This window comes from Lemur catta, chromosome 15 (genome assembly GCF_020740605.2).
Source record: "Lemur catta isolate mLemCat1 chromosome 15, mLemCat1.pri, whole genome shotgun sequence".
NCBI lineage: Eukaryota > Metazoa > Chordata > Mammalia > Primates > Lemuridae > Lemur > Lemur catta.
The window spans coordinates 7,765,132-7,787,501 of record NC_059142.1 but is presented as its reverse complement, the minus strand read 5'-3'; the positions used below and the strand labels follow the sequence as shown (position 1 = coordinate 7,787,501).

General features: G+C 41.2%; 1 protein-coding gene across 2 annotated transcripts in view; it reads left to right on the top strand.

Annotated features, from left to right (window-relative positions):
- DNAH9 (dynein axonemal heavy chain 9) overlaps nt 1–22,370 on the top strand; it is a 313,352-nt gene that overhangs the window by 186,187 nt on the left and 104,795 nt on the right. For both annotated transcript variants that reach the window (XM_045527160.1, XM_045527159.1), the window contains 5 exons: nt 476–638; nt 2,480–2,603; nt 15,715–15,857; nt 16,222–16,383; nt 16,553–16,786. In XM_045527160.1, coding sequence (XP_045383116.1) covers nt 476–638; nt 2,480–2,603; nt 15,715–15,857; nt 16,222–16,383; nt 16,553–16,786 — 826 coding nt within the window. The remainder of the gene's footprint in view (nt 1–475; nt 639–2,479; nt 2,604–15,714; nt 15,858–16,221; nt 16,384–16,552; nt 16,787–22,370) is intronic.

Below are 22,370 nucleotides of genomic sequence, written 5' to 3'. Positions count from 1 at the left end.
TCTTGGTCCCCTCTTTTCTAAGAGGAACAAACGTCACCTGCCTTGTCCTCTAGGCTTCCCTGATTCCTTTTTCTTACTATCTGTTTCCTACTTTTCTCTTTTTCCATCCCCTCTTCTTGCCCAAAAGAAGTGAAGTGGGGGGTGGCAGAGTCAGGCATGGCCAGAGAGTAGAGCGAGGGCATCCTGGGTCCCCTCCCCATCACAATCACCCCCTCAAGGTGCCTGCCTGCCACGGGCCCTCCCCCCACTGTCACTGGGTCACTGGAGGCTGTGGCTGAAGGCAAAGCAGCAGCAACTTCACTATACTCGGGCAGGAAGGTGAGGCCAAGTCTGAGGACAATCAGGTTAAAGTTTCCCACAGCCCCGCCTGGGGTGCACCTGCCAGGAAGGCTCCTGCTGCCACTCAGCCCTCCGCACCTGCTTCTCGCTGCCGTGAGTCCGATCACGCAACATGCCTGCCCTTCCTCCTCTCCAGCTGCCGCATCAACCGCATCCTGGAGTCCCCGCGGGGAAACGCTCTGCTGGTTGGCGTGGGTGGGAGCGGCAAGCAGAGTCTGACCAGGCTTGCGGCTTCCATCAGCTCCATGGATGTGTTCCAGATCACGCTGCGCAAGGGCTACCAGACCCCCGACTTCAAGGTGAGACGGCCGGGCGGCCGTGGGGGGAGACGCAGCCTCCTTCCGACCACACACAACTCCCCGTCATCCTTGCTCAGTTCTCCCAGTCCCCGGCCCAGAGTCTTCCCTTTGTCATCTGCCCATTTTCTTCGTAGATTCTGGGCTGTGACATGAGTGGCTCCTTTCTCGCTAGACGCCCCCTGACAACAGCTGGCCTTTCCAAGGTCCGCCTCGGCGAGGCGTCAGCTGCCCTAACTGCTTCCGTGGGGCCTCAGCCCTCCCCCCAGTCGGCAGCACATCCATAGCACGTTCCGCACACAGCTTGCCGGCAGCTCCAGTAGACTGCGGAGGAGTTCCAAAGGTCTGCCCAAGTTTCATAAGAAATTCATATTTTAAAGGACAGGTTCAGCAACCACAGGCCCCTGAGACCTTCGATGACATTTCCTGGTTTCAGACCGCAGGCACTTAGGAGTACCGATGCATGCTCTGGAAAGGGAAGAAAGACCTTGGATACAGCCTTGAAAGGTCATTTTGTCCAGTCCCCTCCCTTTTCTCTGTGGCCACAGCAGTCGGGGTAGGAAGCCCTGGTGCGACTTCTATCAGGATGCTGCTGTGCTGGGGCTGGGAGAACTCCAGCCAGCACTGAGCCAGGCCCACCCACCTGCCCTCGTAATCTCCCGGCCTGATAGGAGAGGTAGGTGCTCACTGCAGCTCTGAAACCACAGCTCAGCCTCTCGGTGACTGGCTAAATCTAAAGTCATACGTCAAGTTCACAGTAGGTCTTTCTTTAGCACTTCCAAAAAAGACAAGATAGTGTGATAGAAATTATGCATTTACAGAATGATCTGAGATAGTGGGTCTCTACCTTGGCTATATACTGGAATCACTGGGGATCTTTGAACCATGGTGATGCATGTGTTCCACCCCCAGATATTCTGATTTAACTGATCTGGAATAGACTGGCAATCTGGGGACCATGATTTTTCAAAGCATCCTCCAGATGATTCCAATGACAAGTGAGAAACACTGTCTTAGATCATTCTGTAAAAGCATAAGGTGGGAACCATTGATCTAGAAGGAAGATTAGTGTCTTTAAAGGGAGGTTACTTGGACCCTGAGCTAGCTCTGTGGTAAAGGAATGCATGTTGCTCTTAGGGAATAGCCTGAGTGAGCTAAAGAGAGAGGAGCAACCTAAGGGACTGACAGCTAATTCTGGCGAAGGCCATACTGCAAAAGAACCAAGATTGACCAAGCTTGGCATCCTAGCCCCAAACTTCATCCACCTGAAGTTTTGAATGGATGTGATTTCCTGTGGGTGATTGTGTGTTGTGTGTGTGTGTGTGTGTGTGTGTGCGTGTGTGTCCCCAATATATTTTTTCAACAAAAGTCTTTTGCTGGAGCTAGTCATAAAACACAAGACACTGCTACCATAAGATACATTCATCTCTTCAGTCAAGAGCAAGAGCAAGCACTTGCCTTCTGGAGCAGGTCATTCACTTAGTATGAGGATATAAGTAAAACAGATGCATAGGAGACCACTTCTGGCCTTTGAAACTCTGTAACCTCTTTGCACAAAGCGGGCACTCCAAAAGACAGTGCAGGAGCCACTGCGGTTGAATGGATTAAAGGCCATCCCTGTGTAGCTTAACTTGGCCACCTCTATTGGCAATGAGGCCTGGGAACAAGGAGTAGTTTCCTCCCTATCAGCGCTGCAGAGCACTCCTCCCTGCCTTGCATTGTCACTTTGCTTTATTTCCCATTGAAGTAGATAAAAAGAATAATTCCATTCCCGGAGAGTGGGTTGGGGAAGTCTTTCAGGGAGGCCTTCTTCTCAGCGATCTCTGATATTGCCGTTCCTGCAGGTGGACCTGGCCAGCCTGTGTCTGCAAGCCGGGGTAAAGAACCTCAGCACGGTGTTTCTCATGACGGACGCCCAAGTGGCTGATGAGAGGTTCCTCGTGCTCGTCAATGATCTCTTGGCATCTGGTAGGAGACTCCCTGCACTTTGGTGTCTCTAATAAATTCCCCCTGGAATCAGAACTGTTCAAAGGTGGAAACTTGGTCCTAGATCAGAAGAGCTGGGTCAGAGAAATGAGGAATAAAACCGATACAGCAAAGGAATGGTTCATCAAGGCCCTTCTCAAGGTTGATGTTGGGTCCACTGTCCTGGATCTTTCATTCTCCTTTCACCACAAAACAGACAATAATCTTAGGGCTCTCTTAGTGGGACCAGATCTGATTATGGGAAGAAGAGCAGGTCAAGGGGCTGGTGATGTGCTGAGCCCAGAGAGAAGATGCTGCCCCCCTCCCCGTATCCAAGACAAAGACTAACCCAGAATGTGTGTGCTTCAGATAGGTTAGGCTTTGGCAGAAAAATACACACATGCACACCTAAAACTTACATTATAGGGCAAGATTACTTACCAGTTTAATTAACTAATGACTTAGAACCTCTTGGAAGCAAGAATAGATGTAGAATATCTCCACATAGCTTTTCTTTGTCCCCAAAGAACTTGGCAGGGGTTGTCAAGTGCCCTGTCACACTATCTGTGCAAGGTGGGACTTCAGGGAAAAGCTCAACCCTTGCTACTTCATTGTTCTTATTTATTTAGGAATTCAGGGCTTATGGTAACCATGCCCCCCACCAAATTTAAATATATATATATGTGTATATATATGTATGTATCTCCAGGCAGACAATACAATGCATAAATTATGCATTTATATAAATGTGTGCATTTTTGTCAATTAAAGAAAAAATATGCTTTGCTGATTTTAAACTAAGTGCAGCATCTGCAAAACTACCTTTTAATCTGGGTTAAAAAAAACAGTCAGCGTACAGATGTTCCTGAACAAAATTCCTACCTCCAGAGTTGTAATGTGTCAAAAGCCCATTTCTCCACAGTCCACTCCCTGGCTCTGACTAAGAACTCTTTAGTTTATAAAGTCCAAGGACCATGATCACAAGTACCTTTCTCCATAGTCTATCCCATATCGTAAGTAGTATAAAGTAATGTGTTTTAGGATGGCTCCTGACAATCCCTAGGAATTTCACTGCTTTACACTTTGTGGCATTGCACCCCATGTCATCTTATTGTCACTTACATGGGGACCCAGCAGTCCGTGGTCCATACCATAAACTAGCAGGCACCATGAGCAATCTTTGGCTTATTTCAGATGAGGATCCATGTCCCAGGTTCCTTACTGTGCTGATTCCTTGCATTACATTGATCCCACACTCTCATTTCTTTCCCAACTTGCCCTGTCCAAGTCAGCTTTATATCTAGGAGTTTGCCTACTTTTTTTCCTCCAATGCAACAAATTTTTCCTTTCCTAAAATACTGTCTTTTTAACATCTCACTACCTTCTACAATAGTATTTGACATACAACATTGCTTCATCTTTTATTATTTTACTAAATAATGAGAGAGGGGTCCGACTCCCCTCCCCACCCTGAAGCTACCCTAAAGCTTAATTTCTAAAACAACTGAAGAGAGTAAAACTGTGCTTCCAAAGACATAGCTTTAGAGATGCTAGGCATGTTGCCAGTCTCACAATGTATTTCAACTGGCTCAAATCTAGTCAGGTGACCTCCTCCTAAAATAATGTCTGAGACAAAGAAGTTGTTACATTTTTACCAATTGAAATTTTATTCCTCAATTATTTTTCATTTATAAGACCAATATTTCAAGTGCAAATGAATTTCTGAAGCCCTGCCAGTGAAAACTTAATGCAATCAGCTGGCTCCAAAAGCTTGGAGTTTTAGACTCACCACTCCCTTTTAAGGCTTCTGTATTAAAAAAAAAAAAAAAACAAAAAAAAACAGCAAGTGCCAGTGCCATGCTATTTTGGTTACTAGAGCTTTGTAGTTAGTATAGCTTAAAGTCTGGCAAAGTGATGCCTCCCAATTTGTTCTTTTTGCTTAAGCCTGCCTTGGCTATTCAGGCTCTTTTCTGGTTCCATAAAAAGCATACAATTATTTTTTCTAGATCTGTGAAAAATTATGTTAGCATTTTAATGGGGACAGCATTGAATCAGTAAATCACTTTAGGTAGTCTAGACATTTTAACAATGTTTATTCTGCCATCCATAAGCAGGATATGTTTTTCCATTTGTTTAAATCCTCTGTGATTTCCTTCCTGAGTGTTTTATAGTTCTCCTTGTAGAGGTCTTTCACCTCCTTGGTTAAATATATTGCTAGGTATTTTATTTTCTTTGTTGCTATTGTGAACAGTATTGAGTCTTTCATTTGATTCTCAGCTTGACTGCTGTTGGCATATAGGAATGCTACTGATTTGGGTACATTTGTGTACATTGATTTTGTAATCTGAGACTTTGCTGAATTTGTTTATCAATTCCAGGAGTCTCTTGGCAGAATCTTTGAGTTTCTCTAGATATAAGATCATATCATCAGCAAAGAGCAATAGTTTGACCTCTTCTTCCCCCCTTGGATACCCTTGATTTCCTTCTCTTGCCTAATTTCTCTGGCTAGGACTTCCAGCATTATGTTGAATAGAAATGGTGAGAGTGGGCAACCTCATCTGGTTCCAGTACTATGAGGGAATGCTCTCAATTTTTCCCCAGGCAATATGATGTTGGCTATGGGTTTGTCATGTATGGCTTTTATAATTTTGAGGTATGTTTCATATATGCCTATTTTGTTAAGAGCTCTTATCATACAAGGGTGTTGATTTTTGTCAAATGCTTTTTCTGCATCTATTGAGAGATCATAAGGTCTTTGTTTTTGCTTTTATTTATGTGATTAATCACATTTACAGATTTGTGTATGTTGAACCATCCTTTCATCTCTGGGATGAAGCCTACCTGGTTGTAGTGAATTATTTTTTTGATGTGCAGCTGAATTCAGTTTGCTAGGATTTTATTGAGAATTTTTGCCTATATATTTATAAGGGATATTGGTGTGTAGTTTTATTTTTTGTTGTGTTCTTTCAATGGATAAGAACAGAGAACCCAGATATAAAACCATCCTCATATTGCCATCTGATTTTTGACAAAGCAGACAAAAACATACACTGGGGAAAAGAACCCTTATTTGATAAATGGTGTTGGGAAAATTGGATAACCACATGCAGAAGACCAAAACAGGATCTATACCTCTTACCATTCATGAAAATTAATTCATGATGGATAACAGACTCAAACCTAAGGCATGAAACTATAAGAATTCTAAAAAAAAATGTTGGAAAAACTCTTAAAGACATCAGCCTAGGGGAAGAATTTATGATGAAGGCCCCCAAAGCAATGACAGTAACAATAAATGGGACCTGATCAAATGAAAAAGCTTCTGCAGAGCCAAGAACACAATCAACAGAGTGAATAGACAGCCCACAGAATGGGAGAAAATGTTTGCATGCTGTATATCTGATAAAGGGCTGATAAACAAAATCTATAAAAAACTCAAGAAAATCAGCAAGAAAAAAGTCAAACAACCCCATTAAAAAGTGGGCAAAAGACATGAACAGAAACTTTTCAAAAGAAGATAGACCAATGGCCAAGAAACATATGAAAAAATGCTCAACATCTCTAATCATCAGGGAATTGCAAATCAAAACCACCATGATATATCACCTAACTCCAATGAGAATGGCTTTTATAAAAAAAAAAAAAATCCCAAAACAACAAATGCTGGTGTGGATGTGGAGAGATAGGAACACTTATACACTGTTGGTGGGACAACATCTATGGAAAATAGTATGGAGATACCTCAAAGAACTAAAAGTAGACCTACCATTTGGTTTAGCAATCCCACTACTGGGTATTTACCCAAAGGAAAAAAGGACATTTTATTTAAAAAAGACACCTGCACCCAAATGTTTATAGCAGCACAATTCACAATTGCAAAGATGCAGAAACAACCCAAGTGCCCATTAATACATGAGTGGATTAATAAAATGTGATATATGTATGCCATGGGGTACTACTCAGCCATAAAAGAATGGTGAACCAATACCTCTTGTATTAACCTGGATGGAACTGGAGACCATTCTTCTAATTATCATAAGAATGAAAAAACAAACACCATATACACTCACCATTAAATTAGAACTAATCTAACAACACTTATGTGCACATATGGAAATAAAACTTGTTGGAAATCAAGCAGGCGAGAGTGGGGAGGAGGCAATGAGTAAAGTTACACCTAACAGGTACAATGCACACTATCTGGGAGATGGGCAAACTTATAACTTTCACTCAAACTGTACAAAAGCAATTTGTGTAACCAAAACGTTTGTATGGCCATAATCTCAGAAATATAAAATAAAATAAAATAAAATAAAATAAAATAAAATAAAATAAAATAAAATAAAATAAAATAAAATAAAATAGCAAGATTTGTATACACATGTTCAAGTGGAGATACAGTTAAGATTAATACCTTTTTCTTCTAATTCTCATCCCTTTGTTTCTTAACAACTTCAACAGGGAAAATTAGAGCATATCTTAGTTCTAATTTTCCCTGTCAAGTAATTTCTGACCGGAAAGTAACTGACTACCAGTCTAGTCAAGGCTTCAGAGATTCCTCATAACTTCGCTATCTTCCAAATTTTTCCATTTTGTGGGGTATGCAATTACTTTACCCTTGAATAACACAGTAGGGACTAGAAAACTGTAACTTGGGCTACCTTTCCTTTAACTCATTTCCTTTATAGTTATGGGCAAGTCCTATTAGGCTAGATATAAAGGTATGGTGAGTGAATTCCACTGACGCAACTTTCTTCCAGAACATCTCCCTCAGAAAACCAATGATTTCATGACATAGGTTTCCTCTCACACTTCTTTAGCTCACTGTTTCATCCTGTTTTCCTGGCACCAATTCTAACAATCAAACCATGGTGGTAATTTGGCTCATAAATCCCACTTTTAACGCCAGCCGTAGCATTTTAAAACCCACCTCGATGCCTGCTGCATCTCAAGGGAGTTACAGATTGACAAGAAGAAATCTTACACACAACATAAAAAATCTTAAATTAAGTTCCTCGTTTAATTAGAAAAAGATACATAATTGTACAAGAAGCAAAGTGACCACCCAGGGCAGGAGCAAATGAAGCATATCTTTGAATCACTTCCCTTGGCTTCCAGAGTCTTTAATGGGTGTTATGCAGCTATTGGTGACACAGTGCATGAAATGTAGGTCCTTGCTGTACCTGAAAGGTTCCATACTTGCTATGTCCTTATTGACCTGGTATAATAATCCCTGAAGAATGTACAACGACCATCAAACCCAGGTACTTAAGGAATTCTTACAAAAGTTGTTCTGTGTTGGTCCTTGACCCAAACTCAGCATCAGAAGACCCCATTCTAATTTAGAGGGAGAAATCAGAATTATCCCCTGGCTTTCTAGGACAGCACCTCTTCCTCCAGCTTCCCAGCCTTCCGAAAGCCCATTTTACTGTGGTTCCCTGCCAATTAGCACTAAGCGGCTAAGAAGACCTAGTGAGCACCAGGTGTGATGTCCTCTCCTCTCCTAACTATGACAGATTTTGTACTTTCTTTTTCTTTGGGATCTTATGTTAAGATTTTCCTTTTGTTTTTCAAAAGACTTAATTGCTTTACTCCAAAATTACTATTTCTTTTCCCTGGCCCAGGCTAGATCACTTTCCATTCATTCATATATTCAATAATTATTTATTAAGTTCCTATACTCCAGTCACTAGGTATTGTGCTCAAAGATAAATAACATATAGCCTCTGTGTGGTCTAGTCAAAGAGTTTATAACTATTTGGGTTCCTTCTCTTCTAAAGTCATATTCCTCTTCATCTCTGAACTAGACTGTCTTCTTTATATTTGGGTCAAATGCCCTCTTGGTATATGGAACATGAAAAGATCACCTCATGTTCCATGTGTTTAGGATGAGGTCCAGAATTGACATGTTAGTGTTCTACACACATCACATGAGAAGGCAGAATCTGGAAATATCTGTAACAAACTTGGCATTGGATTGTTCTCCTCCACTGAACATCTGGAACTGGACTTACCAATAAGCCATCTGTGCTGTTAAATAAACTGAATTCTGACCCAATCTCTCAAAAAGTTAAAAAAAAAAAAAACCAAAAAACTACAAAGCTTGGGGCAAAAGAACAACCATTAAGCACACACTGAACCTCTTGGACATACTTTGTGGACTCCTTGGATCTGCTCACCAGACATGTCCTCAAACTACAAACAGTGGAACTTTAAACCGGCACCTGTTTGGTTCTACAGCTGCAAAACAGAAATTCCCAAAGAGTAATGCAAAAAGATGCTGGAGTAATCAGACTTTTCTTTTCTTCTTCTGGTACTAAATTGCTTTTTTTTTTCTTCTTGTGGTACTAAAGCTATATCCAAGTTAGTTAGGAATTTGTGTCTTGAATTGCTAACCTTTCCCTTATCACCTATACCCAAGAGATAATCAATTGCCACCAATTTTCCCCTAACCATTTCTGAATCCATATCATCTCTATCCTGACTACCACTGATCTTGTCTTTTCCTTCAACAAAAGGACACTTCTTAACTCTTCTCCCTACCTCCCGGCTATCCCCATCCGATCCATTCTCCTCACTGCTTTCAAAAGAGTCCATCTAAACTAGAATTACTTTATTAGTTCCCAACTGGATAAAGAATAAAACCCAAGCCTCTTTAACTTGTTACCTCCCCTCCTTGTGAGTCTTACTTCCATTATTACTATCTTGTAATTCTTAACTCCTTGAAGAAACACACTATGCTGTTTCCTGACATCCTTAATTACTTACACTGTTCCTTTTGAACCTCATCCCCTTCCCCTTCTTTGTGTGGATTAACTTCTACTCTTAGTAGAAGACTTACCATGGGTGTTATCTCTCTAGGAAATCACTGATCCACGGTCCTCTCCGTGTTCTTAGCACTCAATGGCTGCACATGCCACCATTGTATTGAAACAAGATCACAACCATATGCAAGGCAAAGACTGTGTTGTCTGCTGTTGGTTAATTGTATGTTACTAGATAATCCAGAGATACAAAAGCGAAGGATTAAATACCTACCACCCAGTTTAGGAAATAAAATGATATTGATATATCTATAAGCCTCTGTAGAGGCTATGGTTTTTCATTATTTATATTGTCAGCACTTAATACATCTCCCGGCCCATAATTAACATTCAGGAGGTATTTCTTGAACTGACGGTAATATCATGAGAATGATGCGCCAGCTTACATGTGTGAGAACTACTGGGCATGGGCTTTGGAAAGTTTTCCAATGGAGAAAGAAGGACAGGGTACTGAAATAGCCACCCCACTCCCTTGCTTTTTCTCGCTTGAGACCAGGGAAATGTTTTTTAAAACTAGCAAGCCTAGAGGGCGTCAAAGCCCTTAAGCCAGTGTGAAACTAACTAGTTCATGGAGAATCTAATCCGTAGTTTTGCCTTTTTTATGATGAACCTCCAGCTAACTGAACCATGTTAAATTATCCAGATCTCTTCCCCAAAAAGCAGTTGTGGCCTCTGAGGAATCCCAGACTAACATAGAGACAATGGTGACTAGTCTGGCATCAAAAATATTAAAAATTACAATATTTCAATTACTGCATGAAGCCTGCAAGCACTTGGAGTCAGAAATAGGGTTTCCCAACTTTAGGTCTCAGGAGGAAATTTTTCAACTATTTGAATAGCCTCTGATTCCGTTCACATCACAGAGTCTTCTCTGGCAGTTCAGTTCCCTGCTTTCAGCATGACTGCCTACATCACACAACAAGTGACAAGAATATCGTCAGGAGGAATGAGGGAACAAATCTGAAAATGCACACTTTGCTCCCACTTCAGAGGTGTTTATCCCCAGACATTCCATCTAGCGGTCTTCTGCTTCTAGGTTCTGGGGATCTTATGACAAACACCGGCATCATATGAGCTTAGAAAATGTCTCCAAGTGGCCTGGGGGCTTTTGACATCTTGGCAGTAAAGGTGTCAGTAAACCTGGGTCAGCAAACTTTTTCTACAAAGGATCAGAAAGTAGACATTTTAGGCTTTGCAGACCAGATGGTCCCTGTTGCAACTTCTCAACTCTGTCACTGTAGAGCAGAAATAGCCAGAGATAATACCGAAATGAATGAGCATGGCAGTGGCCAATAAAGTTTTATTTACAAGCCATAAAATTTTAACTTCACATAATTTTCACATGTCATTAAATAGTATCATTTAAACTTCCAACACATGCTAAGTATCATTTGATTTTCCTAGCAGTTTCCTCTGACCCTATTTTTATCAAAAGAAGCTGAAATGTGTTATTCCATTGGTAAGATCTTGATTTTGGCAAATTATAGTACAGGGTATTTTACATGCATGCTATTAAATACATTAAAGAATGTAAACTGTATTTGTACAATTTGTGCAATTAAGGGAAGAAAGTAAATGATCACTCTTTTTGTATTTTGACCTTAAATGATTAAGGCTAATGAGTATAAACCTCTTAGGAGACTGCTCACTGGCTTAGTCTGTCAAACTACGAAGACCAGAATTTATTGGAAAGTTGGCATGAGTTTTCTCCAGATGCAGTAGTTCCAGAAAGTGCAGCAGCTTCAGTGACAGCTAGAAGCATAATTTCCGCTGCTCTGATTGGTTACAGACCATTTGCCAAATGACTCCCTTCGAGGACCTCACCCAAGTTCAAAAGGATGTAGGGTGGTAAGGTGACCCCAGTGACTTCTTTCAGCCCTTGTACTTCTGTGACGCTGACATTTCAGTTACAGAAGAAGGAAGAAGCATGTGGGTGTGGACAACTTTAAAGGGGTGTTTGTGTAGGATTCCAGGTCCTGATAGCCTCAACAGCTCCCTAAAGACTTGTTCTAGAAATGTGAACTATTTGCTTTTCCGATACCCATAAAATATCCTGGAGTAAACCACATTCACCTTCACATCACATGCAGTGTTGTCAACTTTTAGCTGTACCGGTGCTTCCTGCATTCTTACCTCCACCAACCTCATCTCTTTCTTTGAGAAAACTGGCATCTTTTAGTACGGGCCTCACAGCTACCTTTATCCGTCACAGTCTGTCTCCATTTCTTTGCAGTTTTCTCCTTGCCTCCAACATTACCATTCCTCTTTTCCAAGGCCAACTCTCCCATCTGACCTAGAAGCCCACCTTGGCTCCCAACTCAGAATTTTGCTCGATCGCATCTCTTCTTTCAATTTCTGACTCTCCCTCTTCTCTGCTTTCAAACATAACACATTGTCTCCTTCCGAAAAAAATTTTAATTAGCTTTCTTTGATTTGAAATGACAAACACTAATCCCAGAAACTTTTTCCAGAGAAAATTCTCAAAAGAATAAAATTCACAGTTTTTACACTCTGATCATCCACATTTACTTTTTTTTTCTTTATGTTTTTACATATTTCTTTACAAAATATTTTGGGCTTTACAGAAAGCAATAAAATAACACTCATATAATTATGAACAATGATGCAAAATTGAAACTTTTGTTGTGCATGTGCAAGTCTCTCTACTAGAGGTCCCACATTGCTAGGTTGTCTGGTATGAGCATTTCAGTTTTACCAAGAAGTGACAAACTACTCTCCAGAGTGGTTATACAGTTTAGTCTCTAGCCGATAGTGCACGAATACCTGTTTCTTCCTAACCTCACCAGCACTTGGTTTCTCTGACATATTAATTTTTGCCAATGGGAATAAAATGAAATCTCATTATTTTCCTTTCCCTTTTCCTTGGTGACATTGAGTATCTCTTCAAATGTTCATTAGTTATGCCTGTTTCTTTTCTGTGAGTTGCCCATTTATGCAGCTTGCCCTTTGGCTCTTGATTTGTCTTTTTTCTTATGGATTTGTAAGCATTCTTCATATATTTTGGATATATTTTTTTCATTATATAGGGTAGTAAATATCTTTTTGAAGTCTGTATCTGAATTTTGCCATGCCAATTTATTTTTAATGTAGTAAAAGTTTACTCTTTTTTCTCTGCTTTGTACTTTTTGTTCTCTGTTTCATTTTGTCCTATCCCAATGCCATAAAAATAATTACCTGTATTTTATATTTTTAATTGTCACTATTTTGCTTTTCAGATTTATGTCTTAATGCACCTGGAATTTATTTTTGTATAGTGATCTAATTATATTTGATATGTTAATATTTAATTATTTTAACATTACTTGTTAATTAGTCTATCTCTTGTCTGCCTTTTAATTATCAATTTCCTGTTTATTTCTAGATCTGTTTCTAGGTGATTCACTCTCTGTTTTATTTGTTTACGCCACTATCAATTTCACACTGTTTTAACCAGCATAGCTTCATAAGGAGACTTGGTTTTCGGTAGGACAAATTCCTCTTTCTGGCTCTTCCTCAGTGATGCTATTCTTTACTCTTTGCTCTTCCATATAACTTTTAGAACATGCTTTTCAGGATTGGAAAACAACTCATTTGATTTTTTTATTGCAGTTGTGTCTTTGTGATAGTAGTGATACTGCACCATCCCTCTATGAATGCAGTATTTCTCTCCATGTATTTAGGGTTTTGTTTGTTCCCTTCAGTAGTATGCTATAGCTTTTGCATTAAGATCTTGCACATCCTTTTACATATTTATGAGTTACTTGCTTTATAGTTTTTGTTGGTATTCTAAATGATAACTTTTATCTAAAATAACATTTTTTGCTAGAGTACAGAGATGCAATTTAATTTCCAATATTGATTTTTGTATCCAGCAAACTTATTGTTATACACTCTTATGAGTTCTGATTGTTTATGTGACTATTCTCTTAGGTTTTCCACATAGAACCATAATAGTTTTATTACCTCCTTAACTATCCTTACACATTTTATTTCTTTTCTTAACTTTTTGCACGGTCTGGGATCTCCTATATAATGAATGTCATGTTTGAATAGAAACATTGATAGCAGTCCTATTTGTCTTGTTCTTGATTTGAAAGGGAATATTTTAGTATTTTGCTATTAGGTATGATGTTTGCTCTGGGATTGGGATTGATATCTATTATCAGGCTAAGAGAAATCTCATTTTCTCCTAATGTACCAAGTTTTTAGAAACTTTATGCATCTATTTCAATGGTCATATTGTTTTACTTCTTTAATCTATATTAATGTAGTGAATTATTTTCATAGATTTCCTTTAGTTTTTAACTATCCTTGCATTTCCAGAATAGAGTTTATCCAAGACATGATTATGCTCCTTCATCATATATCAATTTTTATAAATTTAATTAGAATTTTTTAAATTTTCATTCATCAGTGAGATAAAGCATATAATTTTACTTTCATATACTGCCTCATTAATGCAATGTTTCACCTAACTTTCATATTTTTGCCACTCTGGTAAAAAAATAATAACTAGACATAATTTTCATGTACATTTCTGTTATGAGTAAGGTTAAGTGTCTGTTCATGTTTCTCAACCTGAGTTGTACAAACAAAACAGCAACTAAGCGTACTTTTGGTATATGTCTCTGTTATTACAAATGAGATTAAACAACTATTAATATATTCAAGGGACATTTTTATCTTCTGTACTATGAATTCTCTTTTCATATCCTTCACCCCATATTTCTGTTGAATTATTAATTTTTTTCTTTATTGGTAGAGGATTTCTTTACATATCAAGGAGATTAGCCATTTAACTATGATCTAAGTTAACATTTTCTTAATTTGTTCTTTGTGCTTTCCTATTGTGGCTACACTTTGCCTATGGTATTTTCATTATAAAATGTTTTTTCTGTTTTATTTTATTTTGTTTTATTTTTTAAGAGACAAGGTCTTTCTTTGTCACCCAGGCTGGAGTGCAGTGGTGTGATCATAGCTCACTGCAGCCTTGAACTCCTAGGCTCAAATAATCCTTCTGCCTCAGTCTCCTGAGTAGCTGGGGCTACAGGTGCACACCACCATCCCCAGCTGATTTTTTTAGTTTTTGTAGAGACAGGGTCTCACTATGTTGCCAAGTTTGGTTGTGAACTCCCAGTCTCAAGTGATCCTCCCACCTTGGCCTCCCAAAGTGCTAGGATTTGCAGGTATGGGCCCCTGTATCCAGCCTTTTTCAAAAATTATATACAGTCAAATTTATCAATTTTTATGCATCAAACTTTTTTTTAAAGTAGGCTGAATGAGTTATAATTAGAAAGTCCTTCCCCACTCAGAGGTTACAAAAGTATTTCCCTCATTTTATATGTTATATTTCTGGTTTTATTTTTCATAGTTAAGTCATTGTTCCATTTGGAATTTACTGTAATGTACAGTGTGAGGTAAGGATCCAGCCATATTTTTTTTCAGATCCCAGTTTTCCTAATACAGTACCATATATTGAATACTTCATCCTTTCCCCATTGATTTAGTATGTCATACATTAAATTCCATGAAGCCATTCCTGCTTTCTACCCTTCTCTTATAAAGAGTGACAGCTCACTCTTGTTAAATATATGGACTTATCTGTATGTTTCTTATGGTCATTTTCAGTCCCGGTCTTACAGCTATTTTAGATCTGTTTTATATTTTCTACTAAATACTAAGCTCCTTAGGGGCACAATTTACACAAAGGCCAAAAATGCAGTAGTTAGTAAAAAAATGTTTTAAGCAAAAGAAGAAAAAATACTTGAAGGCTCTTGTGTTACCAACTGCCTGCCCCAGGACAAGAGCCTACACCCTGTTCCATCCACTAATGTGCTCATTCTCCTGCCCTGGGATTGGAGTAGATATGGTGTCTATCCAGTTTCACTGGCAGGAGAGGTAGAACATAGCCTAAAAACCATCGTTTGAGCTCAGGAGTTTGAGACCAGCCTGAGCAAGAGCAAGACCCTGTCTCTACTAAAAATAGAAAGAAATTATATGGACAACTAAAAATATATGTAGAAAAAATTAGCCGGGCATGGTGGTGCATGCCTGTAGTCCCAGCTACTCAGGAGGCTGAGGCAGGAGGATCGCTTGAGCCCAGGTTGCTGTGAGCTAGGCTGATGCCACGGCACTCTAGCCTGGGCAACAGAGTGAGACTCTGTCTAAAAAAAAAAAAAAAAAACCAAAACCAAAGGACCTATGTCCCAAGGTAAGTTAATCTTTCATGTCTGTTTGCATCATTTGGCAAGATGCCAAAATGGCCCACCTGTGCTTCATTTTTTTACCAGGGGAGATCCCAGATCTCTACTCTGATGATGAAGTTGAAAACATCATAAACAACATGAGGAATGAAGTCAAGAGCCAAGGTCTGGTTGACACCAGAGAGAACTGCTGGAAGTTCTTTATAGATCGAGTCCGGCGACAACTGAAGGTAAAGAGGCTCACAGACAGGGTAGAGAGGGGCCAGAGATGGTTCATGGAAGCTCCTACTGATATTTTGGACACGGCTGTCCTCTGACTGTCTTGGGAGTGGGCGGTAAGGGTGCAGCGCCCTTCTCAGCACCATTGCAAGGGTGCCCCTGTCATCTGCTCTGTGGTCAGAGGCCTCCCTCTCACATTGTGCAGTCCCAGCGTCCCTGCTGAGTTGGTGGAAAGGCTGGCTAGCACTTACACAGTTTGCCTCCATTGGAGGAACTTCTCCATTTTCTGGAGATAAGAACCCCACACCATGTCTGCCTCTCTGTGAGTATTTCTCTGATACTTTCTTGGTCCTCCCCACCCTTCTGACTTCTCAGGTGACTCTCTGTTTCTCCCCTGTGGGGAACAAGCTGAGGGTCCGCAGCAGGAAGTTCCCAGCCATCGTGAACTGCACGGCCATCGACTGGTTCCACGAGTGGCCTCGGCAGGCACTGGAGTCTGTCAGCCTCCGCTTCCTGCAGGGCACGGAGAGCATTGAGGTGCGAGGGAGAAGGAGGTATTCCTAAAGATCCTTCCCACCTGAGGGTACAAGGAATTCCATGTCCAGAATGTCAGGGTTAAAGATCAAGCTTAGACAGAGTTGCTGGAGCACAACTTTCCATGCGGTGAAGGAATAAGGTCTCTTTACTTCCTGCTCTTTGATTTCAGCCCACAGTAAAGCAGTCCATTAGCAAGTTCATGGCCTTTGTCCACACCAGTGTCAACCAAATATCCCAGTCCTATCTGAGCAATGAGCAGCGCCACAACTACACAACCCCCAAATCCTTCCTGGAGTTCATCAGACTCTACCAGACCTTGTTGCACAGGAACAGAAAAGAGCTCAAGTCCAAGACAGAGCGGCTGGAGAACGGACTGCTGAAGCTGCACAGCACCTCCGCCCAGGTGAGCCACGTGCCTCTCTGCTGCCCACAGGGCACTGGAGGATCACAATCAATATCTGCAAATCATCTCTGGTTTTCCCTGTCATCAGAAACGGTACCAAAAGTTAAGGCTGAGCTCCCTCAACAGAAAGGCACGTCCTCACTCTCAGGGCTCATCTGCTCCTCTCATTGATGCTGGAATCCTCTAACTCCCTGAAGCCCCTCTTCTCTTTCTTTCTTCCTCTTTGTGATTGCAATCTCTCCTCCTTTTCTTTCTTTTTCTTTTTTTCTTTTTATTTTTAGACAGGGACTCCCTCTGTTGCCCAGGCTGGAGTGCAGTGGTGTCAAAAGCCTCCAACTCCTGGCCTCAAGCAATCCTCCTACCTCAGCCTCCCAAGTAGCTGTGACTGTAGGCATGCCATCACGCCTGGCTAATTTTTCTTAGCTTTTGGTAGAGATGGGGTCTCACTCTGTTGCCCAGGCTAGAGTGCACTGGCATCATCATAGCTCACTGCAGCCTCAAACTCCTGGCCTCAAGCGATCCTCCCACCTTACCCTCTCAAAGTGCTGGGATTACAGGTGTGAGCCACCGCACCTGGCCAATCTTCTTTTCCTCTGCTTTCCTTTCCTCTCCAGTTCTCTTCCCTTCCATCTACAAAACCAAAAGAGATGAATGATGGAGAGAAATGGGCAATGGTTGCAGGATTATACCAATTTTCTTTTGTTTCTCTTGTCTCCCTGTATTATCTGTCAAAGAGCCAGTGGAACCTCACTTCTTCAACAAATCCTGTCTTATTTCCTGCATTTTCTCACCTATTTCTAAGTAGTTAGCCATCATAAGAAGGTTCCCTGTTACATTTTTCCATTTGCTCTTTCAGATGAAATAAGCTTATTTCAGTCCATCTGCTAATCCTCCCTTGAGAGCTGGGGCAACTCTGGCACCTGCCTTACCCCTGCTCCCGCCATCAAGTGTTGCTGCTCCCTCAATGGTCCCTTTCTGCCCTCTGTCTGCCAGCAGCAGGACCAGCCTCTCATTAAGGTGGTGAAATTTCATGAAACTGCACAATTACACTAACATTGTGATCCACTTAATTCTTGGACATCACATGTTCCTGTCGATATAGAAGCCTTTCATTTGCTCAGAATTTTGCCTTTGGAATTGCTCTATTGAACTTTCTCCTTTTGACTTGTCCTTTTTCCCCACTTCAGTTTCCTGATCCAGAACTGTAATAAACCTAAAGGACTTAAGTTCATTTAGTGGGGTGCAGTGAGACCTTGCAATCCATACACATAGTCTTTCTTCTGCCCTGGAAATTTTCCTTCTGTTATATGGTTTTGTCCATCTGGTCTGGCCTCTCCTCTAGGAGCCGGATGGGGTCCCCATGCCCAGAGCTATTATGTTCTCATGTGTTGCTTTCATCCCTTTGACCTTTTTCTCTGCATTCTAGGAAAGTTTTTCAAGTTTATCCTCACCAACACTAATATAATAAATAGTGTGTAATATTGCTTCTGCCTCGTAGGCTTGCAGGGAAGACTTTAATTATGCTATTGCATTTTTAATTTCCTAACAACCCTTCCTCATTGTATGTATCCTCTTCCTTTTTCAATGCATCCTATTGCTTTCTTATTTCAGCCTTTTTTTCTGCAATTATTTCATGGAAACCACTCTGATGAGGCCAGACAGGTTCCTTCATGGTTTTTTTTTAGGTCCAGTCACAGATCATTCTCAGAGCTATGTTCTTCTTCTTCATCTTCTAGACATTATTCCTTTCCTTGTTCTGTGCTTTTAGACGGACCTTTTCTTTTTCTTTAATTACCTTCAGGCAAGGTGAGATCAGTTCAAACTCAATGTTTGCCAACAAATGGCATGTGCAAATTGTCTGTGACACTACAGTCTTTGCATTTGTGTGATGACCAAAACTCCTTCTTAGGGCTGTAGTTCAGGGCAGGGTGACGTATACAGATTCAAGTCTAGGTCCTAGCAGTTTACCTGGTGTACGCTTTTGCTATGGAAAGGTAGCATCTTCTCTCCGGATCACTTTCAGTTTCTCCCAGTCTCTGAACTTGTAGAAAACAGCCGTTTTAAAACACCTCCTACTTCTTCCTCTTTATTTCTCTCCTCACCACCTGCAGTGCCCTCAGAACATTCTACATCCCCACCAGTCCCTATTGTACCCCTACCCACTCATCCTCTGGGAATCACTGACCCGTGTATGTAAAGGATGGTTGCCAGGGAATAAGAGATGACAAAGATATGCTCACCTCTCACAGAGCAGACCCCAGTATTCTATTCTGTACTGTTCACAGAAATAAACCAAACTCTGCAAAATAATTTAAAGAGGTTTATTCTGAGAAAATACGAGTGACGGTGGCCCAGGGATACACAAGCCAAAGAAGCTTTGAGTAAGTGATCCCGAGGTGGTTGGAGTAGAGTTTGGTTTTATACATTTCAGGGAAGCAGAAGTCACAGGCAAAGACATAAATCAACATATGGATGGTATACATTGGTGCAGCCTGAAAAGTGGGGTATCTTGAAGTGGGGGGCTTGCAAGTCATAGGTGGGTTTAGAGATTCTTTAATTGGCAATTGGTTGAGAGAGTTAAGCATTGTCTAAGACTTTGGAGTCAGTAGGAAGGATGCCTAAATTAAGATAACGGAGCCTGCTACTGTCATGTGATACCATGCAAGCAAAATAAAGGTCCATTTAACTAGATTTTATGGATTGTGAGGCATGACTTAACCCTTGGCTTGCACGGCCTTAGGTCTTGTTTGTAATTTGGTATCTTATTGCCACAAAGAGTCTGTTTTGTCTGTCTTATGATCTCTGTTTTCACATTAATGTTGGTCAGTTGTGTTTAAACTCCAAAAGGGAGGGATTAATGCGGCGTGTCTTTCCTCCCTTTCCATCATGGATGGAAACTCAGTTTTAGTGTTTTTCTGGGGTCCCCTTGGCCAAGAGGGGGTCTGTTCAGTCAGTAGGTGGGCTTAGGATTTTGTCTTTATTTTACAGTACAGATCCTGACTCTTTGAGCAGACCCTGTAGAAAGCACAATGTCTGTGTTCCTGTTTAGATGACCTCTAACTAGCAAGGAGAGGCCTGGTTATGCCCTTTGGTGACTCCAGCTCTGTCTTCCCATAGTTAGCAGAAAATTCTTCCAAGTCCTGGCATCAGATTTCGTATCTGAAACCACAAAAAAAAACCATCTTCTCCTTCTGTAGTCTCTACTTCTATTTCCCCAGTTCCCTGGGCTGGAAACTGGGGGGTTACCTTGGACTTTTCCCCTTCTCTCACTTCCCACATTTAAAAATTAACAAGTTCTACATGTTTTCTAAATCTCCCTCAGATCTGCCCCTCCTGGTGTACCCCCATTCTAAACGCCCAGATTTAGGCACTTCTCACATGGATGATTTGCATCACCTGAACTCCCCATCCTGCATCGCCCACTACCTCTTGCATCATCCACTCAGGCCAGAATCCCTGGGGATATCCTGGACTCTTCTCGCTCCTCTCCTTCTATCACACCCACGCCCAAACCATCCGAAAGTCACTGTCAGCTCTAACTTCAAAATCGGCCCCAGAATCCCACCATGTCTCACTGTCTTCCCTGCCCCTACCTCAGTCTGAGCCACTGACATCTTCTCCCTGAAGAGCTGGGTTACCCCTCTAACTGTGTGCTTCCACCTTTGCCCCCCAGTAGTCTGTCATCAGCTAAGCAGCCAGAGTGATCAGTTTAAGACATAAACCATACCACATCACTCAGCTGCTCAAACCCTTGCAATGGCCCCCATGTCCCTCATCCCAGTGGCTCCCGAGGCTCTTGGCCAGCCCTGCCTGCTCCCTCCTTGTGACATGCCTCTCTGCCACACTGCCTCTCTGCTCTCTCCTCAGACACACCAGGCCTTTGCATCCATCGGCTGTTCCCTCTACCTGGGCTCCCTGTGGCTCCATTCTTTGCTCAGATGCCTCCTTCTCAGTGAATCTTACCCAGATGGCCCCATTTGAAATTGCAACCCCTCTCCATTCCTGATCTCCTGACTCCACTGTTTTATCGTTTTCCCATAGCACTTACCTCTCATCTGGCATACTACATAATGTGTTCAGTTGTTGTGCTTACTGTTTTTTACCTATCTCCATCCATTAGATACAAGATTTTTGTCTTTATTGTAGCCCAAGAGCCTGATACACTGCCCTGGATGGAGTGGGCACTCGTTAAATATTTGTTGTGTGAATAAATTACTGAATGAGCAGCATCCAGCTTAGTTTCCCTGGCCATACACTGGTGGCGCCCTAGACCAGCACTATCTGCATATGCTGCACCATCCCTCCCTTCCTTGGTTCTACCACACCGTACCCCGGAGTCTAACAGTGCTATTTGCAGTTCCCTCAAAATTCCACAACTAGTTCACATCTCTGTGGTTTTATATATGCCCACACCTTGTCAGCTTACCACTGCCAAGACCTAAACAATTTGCTGCCCTCCCTTGAAGCCCTTTCTAAGCTCTAAGAAGTTATGCATTCTCTTCTCTGTGGTTGCATCCTTGAATTATGTCCATCCTCTGCACATTATCATGCTATATTATTATTAGTCCTTCAAGAGCAGAGACCAGGGCTCCTTTATCTTTTATCATCAGGGACTGGCACATAGTAGGTGTTCTATAAATGAATGAATAAATGGATAAGTGAGTAGATAATGGATGGATAGGCAAATAAATGAGTGAACAGTTCTAAAATCACCTATGAGCTCAGAATGGAAATGGAGAACTACTCTTGGCAATACTGTGCACATGGTGTTTTTGCCATAAATACTTATTGCTGGTATAATGGTGATTCTTCCAGTAAAAACAGTATCTGGGGTTTCTCACTCTGGTATAAACTCTTAATCTGCAATCATTCCTTTGGGAAAAAAAAAGACTGAAGTATACCATCATAATATTGGTATAAGAGTAATGAATTATATTGTACTGGTATGTTACTACTTAACTACAACAGTGTTCAGTGCTCATAATCTGGTGGCAGTAGGCTAAATGAATCTGACAGCCCTGGCTCAGACACAACACAGATTTATTTAGCAATAATAGTTGTATTAGAAGTAGTAATGTTAATTGTAATAATGACAAAATTAACAATTATACAAGAAACTTCATAAACCTTAGACTTATAATTTCATGCTTAGAGCTGATCAGAAATATAACTTTATTTTTCTATAACTGAACTCAACTTAGCTCTGGATCCATCTTATTCATTTAAGGGTAGAAAGCTCTGAATCTTGCATTTCAGCCTGATTTAGTCACTTCAGGTTAAAAACTCAGTCTTTGGAGGGTGGTCAGTTCAGAGTTCAAACTACCTCAAGGCCATTTCCCTCTGAAGGGTCTTTTCCTCCTTCTCCTCTCTGCGGTGGTGTCAGGTTTCAGAAGGTAGCCGACGAAACATGCTGGGGTGACCCCAGTTCTCACTGACTCTGATGACAGGTGGCTGGTCCTACTGGGTCTTTAGGTGGCATTTCTATCTTTATGTCAGCATCAGCTGAAGTCGTCACAGTTGGTGCAACTGTGCCCTTTCTGTTGGCACCATCAGGGCCCCCAGCCCTGGCTTGGGCCTCACTTGA